The sequence below is a fragment of the Falco biarmicus genome, chromosome 1 (genome assembly GCF_023638135.1).
Source record: "Falco biarmicus isolate bFalBia1 chromosome 1, bFalBia1.pri, whole genome shotgun sequence".
In the NCBI taxonomy this organism is placed as follows: Eukaryota; Metazoa; Chordata; class Aves; order Falconiformes; family Falconidae; genus Falco; species Falco biarmicus.
Window position 1 is genome coordinate 18,376,355 of NC_079288.1, and position 13,536 is coordinate 18,389,890.

The following is a 13,536-nucleotide window of genomic DNA, read 5'->3' on the forward strand; positions in this document are numbered from 1 at the left end:
TGAGAAGAAAATCAAGCTGGTTTGGAATCTGCAAACCTATGAATTCTTTTCTTCTGGATTCCATTATATCTGAATCATCTTGCTTTTTAAATGGCTCCATTAATTTGGATTACAACGTTTCTGAAGTTACATAATGGGCAAGACTTCTCAAGAAAAAAATCTCAAAGCCAAGTTGCTACCCTGTTATGACACTGCTGTCCATAAGAGGTAATTATGAAAAGGAAGATGATCTGCCAATCATAAGGGTTTTTTTTAAGCTATGACTTTTCCCATTGATTTTAATATAACATATTTGCCTTTCTAAAAGAATTTTTGTTTTTTCTTAAGTAATTAAGTGTTTGATAATAATTGACGTGGTTTTTTTCTCTCCTTTCTAGTGTTCATAATGGCTTCTGGGCTTTTGGTTTACCCTTTTGGTTTCAACTCTGCTACTGTGAAGAGGTTCTGTGAGAATTCAGACATCTACTATGCAGGAGACTGCCAGATTGGATGGGGGTATATGCTGGCAATTGTTGGGGTCATGTTGTCTGTCTTTTTACCATTCTTTGCAAAATATGCACCAAAAGAGCACATATCTCCAACTCCAATACCTACAATTTTATAGTATTTTATTACTGTTTAAGAACAGAACATTCCTGTCTACAGGCAATGGGCAGAAATTATAGCACTTCCATTTAGCTGTATGGCTGAAGAGAAAAAAGGAGATGGGGAAGAGAAGGTCAGATTCACTAAGACCAAAAGTGCATTGATAGTCTTCCGTAAGTACGAGCAGCAAACACTCTGGAATTGAAATAAGATTAATCAGCAGCCTTTATACTGCTCTAAACATATAGTGGCATAATGCCTTAGACAAAAAAAAAAAAATAAAAATCTGGTTATCCTCAAAACATCTGTCTACCTCCCAGTTTCTTTTGTGTCTCAAAATCGTAAGTCTTTTAAAAGCTTCAATTCACTTTTTATATATTATTAAATGTCAAAACTTTTATGAACCCAATAATTTTAAAATCAATGATATTTTGTTACAATTATTTTGATTAGTGAGAAAAGCACCTACTAGTAGCCACAGCCTAAAATTAAACTTGATCTCTAAAAAGAGTTGTATACAAAAAAAAATAATTGCTTTTTAATCTCTATATATTAGTAGTGCCTGCATATCATAAGTTGTTGGTACACTTTTTAATGCCAATCTAATAGTCAAGATTTAGAGTCATCTTCATGAAGACTTGCATAAAGTTTAGATTACTTTTTTTAGAAAGAGATATCTAACTACTTCCAAAAGCTTCATGATGATTTAATGGTTTAACAACAGGGGGAAAATGTTAAGAATTTGTTTCCAGTATTTCTTAAATTATAATTTTAGGTGGGCTTTTACAAAATTATTTGAACTATTAAACTTGTAGATTTTGGTGTTTGTTGTTTGTTTCTTAAGGCTGAAAAGAGAAAACTCTGTTTACAAAAACATATGTGCCCGATGACCCTTATATGTAGTGATAATACAAGCTAGAATGAACTAGATTCTAATATTTCCATTACTATTAAAAGCCCATTATTGTAAAAAAAAATAGTGAAATGCTACTGAACACTACTAATAAGAATTTGATGCTGTGTCAGAACTAGCAAATTGCCATATTTCATGAGTTTGTATGTGAATTTTGTGAAGTTTGATTTCCACAATAGCACTGAATTCATTACTATCAGCATTGAAATAAGTGCACTTGATTGCCTTAAGCAAAAGAAACATTGGGTTCTAATCTCACCCCACTGTTATGTTTTTCATTTAAAATAAAAATTGATTTCTAATTCTATTCTCATCTTTTATTTTCTATTATTTATTAAAAAAGAAAGTATCACATAGATTATATTTAATTCAAAGCTATACTTTTTAGTTTTGTATTTTGGCAAAAACCAAGTGATCAAATTTATTATTCTTCACTTAGCTGAGTCCAACTGATTCCTGAATTATTATTTTAATTGAAAGCGTACATGAAGGGACAGACAGAGACACATTGAGGAAGTATAAGAAAATGCAAACAGAACAATTGCTGTGTTATTTTAATACCTGAAAAAGACTTCTGTAGTCTTGTTTACATTCCTCACCCTTCTAAACTTCAGTGGAACATTGCATTGTTTTCCAAAGTAATTGTCTGTTGTTGCATTTTCATGCACTCTAAAGCAAATTCTGCACGTAAACTAGGAAGTTCCATTACTAATCTTTGAAAAATACAATTTCAGTGTAGAATTAAATGCACTGAGAGAGAGAGCACATGCTATGCGTTTTTGCTTACAGTGACTAAGGAATTAAATCTTCCAAATATTTAAGAAATTAGGTTGAAGGAATGCCTCTAAAGTAAGAAGAATAAATTTCAGTCACTTCTGTATAGTAATGTACTTTTCAGTAATGTCTTAGGCTTTTTTTTTTTTAATGAATAGCTGAAATTGATGATTTTCATCTAAGAGTCAGAAAAGTGAGGAATAACAAACAACATGTAAAAAGAAAATAATCACCACGAAGTAGAAAGACAGAGATGCAGGCTTTTCTTTCCTAACCAACCTGTGCCTTTACACTAGAACCATTATACAAGACAGGATCAATATGGTTAAAAAAACACAAAACAACCAACAACTGAAAAATGTTGAGTAATGTGTATAAACTGTATTACGTAGGGTTTCTTCTGTTTTGTGTAATGTTTACGACTGTTCACTTAATGTTTCGCTAGAAAAAGTGATTTGTTAGTGTAAAGTAGAAAACTTTTTCTTTTTTGCAAAGATCTAAACACTTACTGACAGTAAAATTATTTTAGATTTTTATTAACAGCCATAACATACCTAGTAGACACAAATAACCTATTTCTGTCATTACTTATTAATGTAACTTTCACATGTGCAGAACTGGAACCATCACTCAGTCCACTGAAATCAGTAGGCCTACAACATTTGTGTGATGTTGATGACACGCACAGATGCTGGTCTGGTCCCATAGTTCAAGCTTCCTTTGTAGTTTTAAATTACTGTTACAGTGGAGCCCCACAATTTACAGCACTGCTGTAGCAAATCCTTTACTTCTTAAAACTCAACCTCTTCTGTTGTGAACATCGACAAGCTCCACAGACTGTAATATTCTGCACCTTTTATGAGTTAAGCTAATGCTTCCATTTGGAACTTTCTTTAATATTTTATAATACATAAAGGAAATCAAATATATGTATATGACCTCTACAACTGGATAGATGAAACTCTCCTTGAAACATCCACGCTCAGAACCAGCTTAGCACAGAAGGTAGAGATGATAATGCAAGTGATTCTTACACCAGTAAAGCACATACTTTAGATCTTCAACTGGAACATTAAGGGGCATGTTGCTAACAATACATGTGCTAACACTGACAGATCACTTTTTAAAATAAAGACTGTCTGCGCGTTGAACTGTGTAGAAGCGTTTTCCTGTTATAAGTCGAATGATTTACTGGACCAGGTTCAAGTTTTATCCTAAATATATAATTTTTTAAGTGTAACTAAAAGCTGTATTTTCCATTAATGTGTTTCTGCATTGACTAGCTGGCTCCTTTTTAGAATATTAACTGTTTTCTGTATTTGACTTGTTGGATACAATATTTCAATTATTTTAAATGTGAAATTTCCAATTGCCAACACTGTATAATAAAATTAAAAAAAAAATTGCACCGTTCACTATTTTCTTGACAACTCTTTTGTTTTACAATTCCCAACAGAGCTGGTACAAAGCTTTTGATGTAGGGGAACTAGCTAAGAGGAAAAGGAAATAGAGACAGCAGGAATAATCTATGAAAGTTACTGTTTGAAGGCAAAAACACATAAACATGTAAATGGTCCATCCCTCATGAAAGATGTTTCTATGGCAAAGGCAAGGAAGTTCTGTGTTCAAATAACTATTTCTCTCCAACTTCCTCTGTGTCCTGGAGCAATCCTCCTACAGCTTCAGGGCCTGTTGCTATTTTATACAGGTGTTATACTGATTATTTATTTTTTAAAAAACACGGATCAGATAACATATCAATAGGAACCATATGAATACCTAATACATACAGCTGCATCCTGTGAAATCTTTCTGTAGTATCTATTATAATCATTTCTAGAAAAGCTTTTACACATGTTCTTGTAATGCAGCAAAGGGAACCTGTTAACTGGAACTGAAGTGGAATAAAGACTACCCTCTTACTTTCTATCAAAGAGCAGTTTTAATGCAATATGCAGAGCCAAAGAGAACTTTGTTGATATTTGTTAGTTCCTAAACTTTGTCCAAATACTCCTCAAAAGTATATAGTCAACATTTTGAAATAGGTATTGAAGGAATTTCTAAAAATTGAAGATAATGAAAAGCAATGGCAACCTGAACTAGTATAAATAATCTTTTTCTAAAACACTTCCAATACTGAAAAACTTAAACATTTTAATTCAGAATTTCTCCAGTAAAATCTAATCTACTATGAAACAAAACCCTGTCATTGCATATTTCAGTGGGAAATATAAGCTATGAAAAGTAATAGTGGAAGCAAAACATTTTTACTAACATTTGTTGGATAGCACAGCATAGTGATATTTCCAATTATTGAATCAGATTTTCAGCATTAGTTTTGGTAAATGCTTTAGGATGTCCAGCCTTTACGGGTAATGATGAGTGAAAATCACTTTTGGACAACCATTTAGACTTTTAAATTTCATTCATTGTTTTTACATATGCTGTCATCTCAACATCTGCAATTTTAACAAATTCTTGGAAAGCATTTTGTTCTTGAATAGTTGCTGGTCTTACAGAGACGCACTTGAAAATGTTCCTTTTTGCATCATAGTTTCCCATGCACCTGTGCACTCGACCTCTAATTAGTCTTGGAAGCTCCCGGTCCTTCATCAAAAGCATAACAAACAAACAAAATAATTGTATCACCTAACATAAAAGCTCTCAAAACGTCTGCTTTCTAAAGACTACTACATCAAATGCAGAAGGAATTTACATCAGCTTTTTTGCTGTTATCAACTACTTAGAAGCTGAACTTAAAGTCCCAACTTTTTTGCTGAAACAGAAGTCTGAGGATGCCTAAATAGTGAGGATTACTGCTCTAGACCACTTTGAGAACAACATGGTATAAGCATTCAGCTTTCCTTGCACACAGCAACTTTCTGTTTTATCAGAACAGCATATTATTAGCTTCATAAAAGAGATTCTAGTGTTAGGTACAGACATAGAATACTTACAATTTCATAAAATACACAAGGCAGACTCTCCTTTCCATCTCTCAAAAGAAAATTCTTTGCCCCATACGCTCCAGGTGTGACTGCAGAATCAAGTGTGCCTATACAATTTAGCAAAAATAAATCATGATGTAAACGTCAGAGCAGTACTAAGTATGATACACAAAGATACCATAACAACATTTACTACACAAAAGCACTACAATATATAGCATCAGCATCAGCTTTCTGTGAGAACTTGTGCTGACAGCACTGGAAGTTCCAATACAAATTATAGGCTTTACAGTCTTTGAACAGCACAATTATATGTGATGTCTCTCTAAACTGACTGACCAAATGCGGTTTTCATAATTGTCACTGTAATCTGGTTATTCCCTTGTTAAGCAGAGCACAACACAATTCTCTTTAGGTTTTATTGATCTTCATATGCAAATCAACTTTAAATATTTGCAACCTTGTCAAAATAATAGTTTTCTGAGATACCATCATATTGTGTATTCTTATTCACCTTGATTTAAAGTTTAGTCATTTCAGTCTTTTGTCATGTTCATTTCTCAGATGTGAATTAAAACACAAAGTGAAACACACTAAAAGTCATCTATGTTTAGAAGTACTCCAGACTTCAATTTATTCCTAGATTAATTGTATTAAAAATTACTGTAAAACTGTACCTCTCTACAGAAGGTTCCTATTAAATAGGAAAATTTATTGTAACACATTCTAAAAAGAAGGAAAGAAAAGATGATAAAAAGAGCTTAAATGTTGGAGGATGACTGTATTATTAATTTTTTACCCATTTTAGTCACCTTTGATAGCTGAATGGATCTCCCAGCAGGAAAATAAGATGCTGCTTATGCCAGTATTTTGTGGTTTTAAGTATTTCACAGCTATTGTTCCTACAGTTAATAAGATTTTCTCTTGGCTGTTGTCCTACCATTATCAGTTAGAACACAATCTACCATGCTTACCTAAAACTTCAAATAATAGTGCAGCTTTATAAGCATATTGACTCCAGTGCCTCATACTTTCAATGACTGCAGATATGATTCGCAAAGAATTATTTTTTTCTTTAATTTTTAGTTGAGATGATGAAAATTCCTTTCAGAGGAATATGAAAATGCAAGTTAGAGATAAACACACAATTTTAAAAGGCACACAGACATTTCTATATTATGTTAAATATCCAATATTTACACTAGTGTACATTCAGACTATAAAAACAACTCCCTGCCAATTTATATGATCATGCTGGGTTATTATACATATAATAACTGTAGGTTATTATAATATAAAAATCTCAATTCTAAATTTTCAGAAACTTAAGGGTTTACTAAGGCAGCTAGGAATAATGAAAGCCTCATCTTTCCTCAATTTTCTTTTTCTTTACTATTTTCTTCATTGTATCTTCCTATTAACTCTCTCCATAAGCTTACCTGGCTTTTGTCTTCTGGAACACAACCAAATTGGTTTTCATTCATTTTATTTTGCTGAATATTGTGGCTAAATTTATATCCCAGACTATGATCCTGCAGACTTCTTGAAACGATGTTAGGTTTCACTGGCCCCTGTCCTTTAGATATATATGTCTGGCTAGTTTCTGTTGGTTTAATAAGCTGGGATGAATTACGGTTATGAGGGTTTTTTTGCTGCTGGGCAGTTTTCAAATTATTTGAAAGATTCTCAAACTTCTGAATAATTCCACTATCAGATCTTGCATTTGTTGTGTTATTTGGAGGAGTATATCCATTTCTGTTCCAAACTTTAGTACTGGGAGTCTTCTCTGCTGCCCTGTAGTACAATATAATAGTTCAGTATCACAATATCTAATCTGAATACTTAGATACGTAAATTATATAAAGGCAACCTATTGTTTTAGTTTTAAAAACATCTGTTAAATATTCAGACTCAAAGCACTTGAGTATATACACTTAAATTTATCCACATACAGGGCCATGATCACACCTGTGTTTAAACCTAGCTGAATTCAATAGGTCTTAAAAGCTTGCTCAAGTATTGTCCTGCCCTGTATCAGGGATCTTTCCTGACCTAAGATTCACATTTTTTCCATAACTCTAAAATTAAATAAGCAAAGTTTCTTCTGAGAATGATATTTCTAAATTCTTCTACCACCATCACTGAAAAAATCATTTTACCACAAACTTTAGTGCTGACCTTATTATTTCTAACACTTTATAAAAGGCAGCTCAGAAATGCCTTCCACCTCAGTTTCATTTTGCCCTTGAAGGCACTTGTTTAAAACATTCACTCTTTTTGCCATTGGAAAGGAATAGGAGGAAGGGAAGAGATAAAAAAGACAATTACAACATTGCTGGAAGTGTCTCTGCCAGCTCTAGGCATCTGAATCTGGAAGCTTTTCCTTAGTTTATATAAGCACAGTGTTCACAATTATATTCAGTTTTGATTAAATATTTTGATATAAAATTGCCCTAATGTACACTGATAGAAACTTAAATTTGAGACTATTGATAAATATGGTTTGAAAGGCGACAAAACTTCAAATAAAGGAGAATCTCAAAAAATTGCATCTAAGACAGCAAAATTGAATCAACTTTTATGGTAAGACTGAATTTCAGGCTTGATAATAAGGCTAGCTATTAGGGCTAATTAATAGGACTCATTAGGTAGACTGGAAAAGTACTTCATTTCAGTGCGTTTTGGCTCATAAGCACAATGTAATTATTTAGGACTATGGTGATGATCTGAGAATTAAAAGTTCTCTCTGAATATACAAGAATATGGAAAAATGTAAAATATACTTTCACATGAGAATAATTTTGGTTAAGGTAGGATAATAAAAATTAAAGACTCCACCAACCTAGAGGCATACAAGTTTTTTCCCAGCATTTGCTAAATTAGACTTTGATGCATTTGGTGGTTTCATAACAGAAGAAGCCACCTGATGTTCTGTTTGACTTTCAAAGATAAGTTTAAAGTATCAGTGACGCAGTAGCAGCTTTATTGTAAGACTGACATACGGATCATAGTTTGTGGAACAATTAGCACCCAAATAAAAATCAATAAGCAACAAATAATCTCCTTTTACATACCCATTGCTTGCCTCTTTCTGTAGTTCAACCACTTCTGGAGTCATCATTCCCCAGCCTAATTCCCAAAAGACAAAGAATTGAATATGGACACAGACTAAAAAGATTTAAAGGTAATAGGTCTACTTAGGGCTCCTACACTTTATCTGCTTAAGATTCCACAATGTCTCACACAGGAAGGAGGAGGAAGGGAGAAGGAGAAAAAAAAAAAAAAAAAAAAGGAATGATATGATCCTTTGATATCCGTAACTTCTAACAAGTAAGTTGCTTCTCTAGACCATGGTTAAGTTAGACTGATTAGCACAGAGACTTCTACTTTATTATAATTAAAACATAATGAAAGTACTAAAGGCAGAGACTTCTGCATCACTCTTTCCAAGCACAATTTGTAGAACAGCAGTTCTCTTCTGAATTACAAGAAAGATATCTCATAAATGTTTCTTCTTGCAACACAGGACTTGAATGTTGATTGAAATCAACTGAAAACAAAAGGTCAGAATTCAAGAGACTATTTAAATGCCAGTGCTACTTCATTCTCTAACATACAAAGAGTCAAACTCCCTCTAGACACAAAGTATAAAAAGCTCAATTGTATAGAAGAGAAAGAAATTTCCTGGAGGACATTTTTTACATAATGAACTTTTCAGAAACAAACATAAAGGATGCATATTGTTCTTGATAAAGACAATGTCTAATTTAATTAAATACAATCATACAGTTAAGGTTTACTTGGATTTAGATCCGATAAAAAAATAAAATATATCTTATTTACCGAAGGATGTGGGGGAAAAGTCATAAGTACGAGTCCCAGAACTGGTACCAAACTCATTTTTAAGTGGACTTGAAGTGAGGGGCTGTCTATTTCTTTTTTTTTGATTGAACAGAGGTACAGGCAGACAACCTAAAATTAAGATTCAAATAATACTACTATACCAATAACAAAAGGATACAATCTACACTTAAGTAAGATTACTTAACCATTATTTTGTGTCACCCATAGGAATTGCATTTCATAAACACATAACACATCAGCCATTGCCTCACAGAATTTATATTCTTCCCAGCCCTCCGTCCTGCACAAAATCCTGTGAATTAAACATTTCCCTTAGTGACCAGACCCCTGACTCCATTCAAAAATCTTGCCCTGTGCTGCAATAAAACTGAAACCCATGCAAGACCACTCAGGAAATGGGGATCTAGGACTGAATACTGTATATCCTGTACTAATACTGCATGTGTCTGTGAGCACGAGTATATATATATATATATATGTATGTATGTATGTATGTATGTATCTCTATGTATATATATCTATGTGTATATATATATATATATTTAAATATATAAGCATAATGCAGTATGAATGGTAACACACAAAAGAATGGATGGTACCTGCTGTGCTGCGACCTGAAGTGTCAGCTAGACTCCTTTTCATTCTCTTGCGGTATCTTAATAGGCAACAATGTATTGATTACTCCAAATTCGCTGTATGGAAGTTAGATAAACAAACTAAGTAAATTGATTCATGTTGCAAACGCATCCAAATTTTATGTGATTTTATGGCAGTTTCTCTTAACTCTCTGTGTACTCAGTGATATGCATTACTTCAGACACAAGCTTGAAAGATGCGAGCACTTGTACTGAATTTAGAAGTTTCACAGGTATGCAAGTGACAAGAAATTGCTCTTTGCAGATTAAGGGCCCAAATGATTGTATTTCTGAAGCAAAAGTTGTATTCTCTACTTTTTTTGAACGCTGTAAAAATACTGAATTCAATTCCAAATTTAAAAGTATATACATTCAAATACAAGGAATATTCTTTAATTCCTGAAAACAGAATACTAATAGAAAATGTATCCTTATACATTGCTGCAAAGTGTGATGGCAAGGTACATGGCTCTGAGTAAAAAACTGGTTTGTGAAAAATAGTGTCACACTTCAAAACCCAAAATTCTGTACTTTATGATGCAGACCTAAAACTTTTAGCCAATTTCCTCATATATATAATATTTCACAAGTAAAAAGAAAACATTATCAGCTAAATAGTGTGAACAGAAAAAATACATTTTACCATATTAGGTACAGGTCACACACCATATCTGTTTTCTGATTTATCTGCTCCTATAGTAAACGCCTATGTATTACTGCACACATTGAGAATACTAGACTGTTGTGTAGCATTAGTTGCTATTCTAACAGAGTTAGTTACTGGTGCATATTGCCTTTAGTGGCATATGAATAACACTGCATATTTGTGTGTATAAATAATATAAGACAGTAAACTCTACATTTATTTTGATCTGGCAGTTAACTATACACCGCTATTAAAGATATTGATAAGAATGAAGCACAAGGATCTACCGCAGCTAGACTAATAGGTCGATTTATTTCTGTGAGATACATCAATTACATGTGTGACAGCGTTAGAGCAGCTTCTACTTCATTGCTGTTGCACAATTTAAACTGTATTGCTAGCACTATGAAGTCCAATGGCCACCAGCAAGCAACATACTTGTAAAACAAAACCCCATAAACTTGATGTGGCAGCTTTGGTGTTACATAGGATCTTAGACTGTATTGTTTTGCTTTCTGTCCTCCCTTGAAGATAAACAACCAAAATCCTAAGCGAAAGCTATAGAGAAAAAGTAAGCTAAGGATGGAGAACAGGAGATACCAAGGTAAGCCTCGGCGGCACTTCACGCAGCAGCAGTACCAGTCACCGCCTGAAGGCGCCTGAAACCCTTGCCGGTGCCTGAAGGACGGGCTGAGGTGAAGCCCGCCAAAAATAACGGCCCGAAGCGCCACGCTCGCGCGCCAAGTCAGTCAGAAAAGGGCGGGAAGCGGCTACGGCCTCATTCCCCTCCCCGTCCCCTGGGCAGCGCTGAGGGGAGCCGGGCGCGGTGGTCCCGGACGCGACCCTAGGCAGTGAGGAGGGTGGCTCGGAGGGTGGCTGGCAGGAGCAATTACACCTGTGCACTGTAGGATTTAATTCTTTATCTCCCTACCCGTGGAACTGATGCACATGGTGGCACTTAAGAGAACCCGGGGAAGGAGCTGAATATCCACAAATGTGTGAACACAAACACGGATATAAGTAAAACTCAGCATTTGTCACGTTTTTTCTTTCCCGCCACTGTTCTGGGTTTTTACATGTGGCTGTTTTCAACCATCTAACTTCTTGCTGGTTCCTGTGTAAAATCCTAGAGCTCAGCAGGACTGGAGCCTGTCATTTTTTTGTAACCCTTCTTCTTCAGCCCTGGAAGGCTTTGGCGAGCCATGTTACACTTTTTATATCTACCTTTGCAACGTTGATACCTAGACTTCATTCCCTTCATGTTTTATTATTGCATGTTTTTCAGACAGCAGCACCCATTCTAAGCTTTCAGGTGCAATACCAGGTACCTGCATGTAGTATATAAACAACTTGAATTCTTAATAAACTACATAATTTTTCAAAGTGTAAGTATTGGCAAAGCACAGGAGTAATGGATTGGTCCTGGTGTTTAATTCAGAAGAGTGAGAACTTTTGAAGCATCTGCATTTATGCCACAAATTCTTGTAATGTCCTGGGAGACCAGGAGTTAAAAGCTGTTTGGAAGTTAAAGTGCTCTAAGGGTATAAAAGAAGCCTCCATGGCTTTACTTCCTAAACTCATGTTTGGAAATGCACTGTATCTGTCCTAAGAAAGCTCTTAGGAGACAAACCTCTTGCATGTTAAATGAGGTAAGTGCACAGACAATTCTGCATTCCGTTCAGCGTTTTGCAAGGAATTATAACCATTACAGTACCACCAGCAATAAAATATAAACTATATGTACTAGCACTGCATGTTTGCATTTTGCTGTTTACTCTTCAAACCGCTGTGGTGTTTAAATTCAGCAAACCAAGACTCGAGAGTGTGAGTCATTTTTTTCAGGCAGTGTCTAAATAGCCGTTTTGGCACCACAGCTAAAGAGACCGGGGTCAAAGGACAGTACAGACTGTCCAGTGCTGTAAAATACAACTTTACTGCTTTGTTTAATAAATTACTTACTATGATTAAACATCTGAGAGCTTCTAAGTACAGAAGGAATACAGTTCAGGATTCAAGTAAACGGTCTCTCTGTATTAACTTGCTGTAAGGTTCAGCAAATCTGTATGCATAAACTGAAACATAGAGAGCAACTTTTGTAGGAAATATATTCCTGGCAGAACTTGTCTAGTTAAGTCCTGTGTTTAGCTTTCTTTTCGTAGACTTACAGTCTATCAGCCTGGGTTATAAAGCCTCTCCCACAGGCACGAGCCAAAGCCAAATACTTTCTCAGTCACTGGAGTATAATCTTCATAAAAAGAAATTGTTCAATAAACATTCTTTATTCCCTTGCAATGTAACATTTTTTATATTTATTTTGTGTGTTGGATACTAATGCTTCTGTCATTTACAGCAGAAAAACTTATTTTCTGTTATTAAGACCTTTTCTGAATGTTTTGATCCTCATGGTGGAAGTCACGGCTGCTCTTTGGGTTAAGTTTCAGAAGCCTATCTGAATGTAATGGAAATGGAAGAAGTCAAGTTGTGGACCAAGAGTTTTTTTGGGGAGAACACAACTATTGTCCCCTTGTGCTCTACATCTGTTCCCTTTTTAATAAGAGATTGCAGAAGTTAGAAGGGTCGGCACTGGCAAAGTTGTTTCAATGTGTTAGAGATCTGTGTTAGCAGATCCCCAGACAGAGCAAGGAGTGCTATATAAGTCAGTTGTGGATAAATTGCACTTTTAATTTCAGCTAGTGTTCCTTCTAATCACTGTTATTCAGATACTAGAAACAAAAAACGTCATATAAGCAACAACATGCTTTGAGGAACTCAGCTGTTGTTTTTTTATAGGAAAATACTTGATGTTTCAGCATTATGTGTTGATCTAGAGCCAAGATATGACTCTTATTTTACTGGTTTTGTTCACTTTAAATCTTTCCGCCCCTATATACTGTAATGTTTATGTAACTTCAAACATATTCGAGTATACTTGTTACACCTAGTTTGCAGTGCAAAGATCTCAGAGATATTTAAGTACAGTATTAAAGTTTACAATAAAAAAGTCTATTCATGCTGTCATTAGTACAAGATTTACCTATGTATTGTATATTAATAGAGATTGCCTGTAGAAGTTAACTTTTGAACTGTGTAACAGTACTTGGAGATGTTACTAAATATGGTAAATGAAGGGGAGGGCTCCTCGAGAGGGAGGAGTGCCAGGTTAGCAACTCC

At 34.6% G+C, this 13,536-nt stretch overlaps 2 protein-coding genes across 2 annotated transcripts in view; one reads left to right on the plus strand and one right to left on the minus strand.

The window, feature by feature from the left end:
• The window catches only part of LHFPL7 (LHFPL tetraspan subfamily member 7), a 64,318-nt gene extending 61,615 nt beyond the window's left edge, over window positions 1-2,703 (plus strand). Inside the window, exon 3 of the mRNA XM_056344516.1 lies at window positions 378-2,703. Within this exon, the coding sequence (XP_056200491.1) occupies window positions 378-604 (227 nt within the window). The 3' untranslated portion in view covers window positions 605-2,703. The remainder of the gene's footprint in view (window positions 1-377) is intronic.
• Window positions 2,704-4,687: 1,984 nt separating this feature from the next.
• On the minus strand, window positions 4,688-9,726 carry SPATA22 (spermatogenesis associated 22). Its single transcript, XM_056323687.1, is given in 8 exon segments — window positions 4,688-4,879; window positions 5,230-5,327; window positions 6,195-6,324; window positions 6,660-7,009; window positions 8,059-8,159; window positions 8,295-8,349; window positions 9,064-9,192; window positions 9,684-9,726. Coding segments are annotated over 8 exon segments (1,098 nt in total).
• Window positions 9,727-13,536: the final 3,810 nt, after the last annotated feature.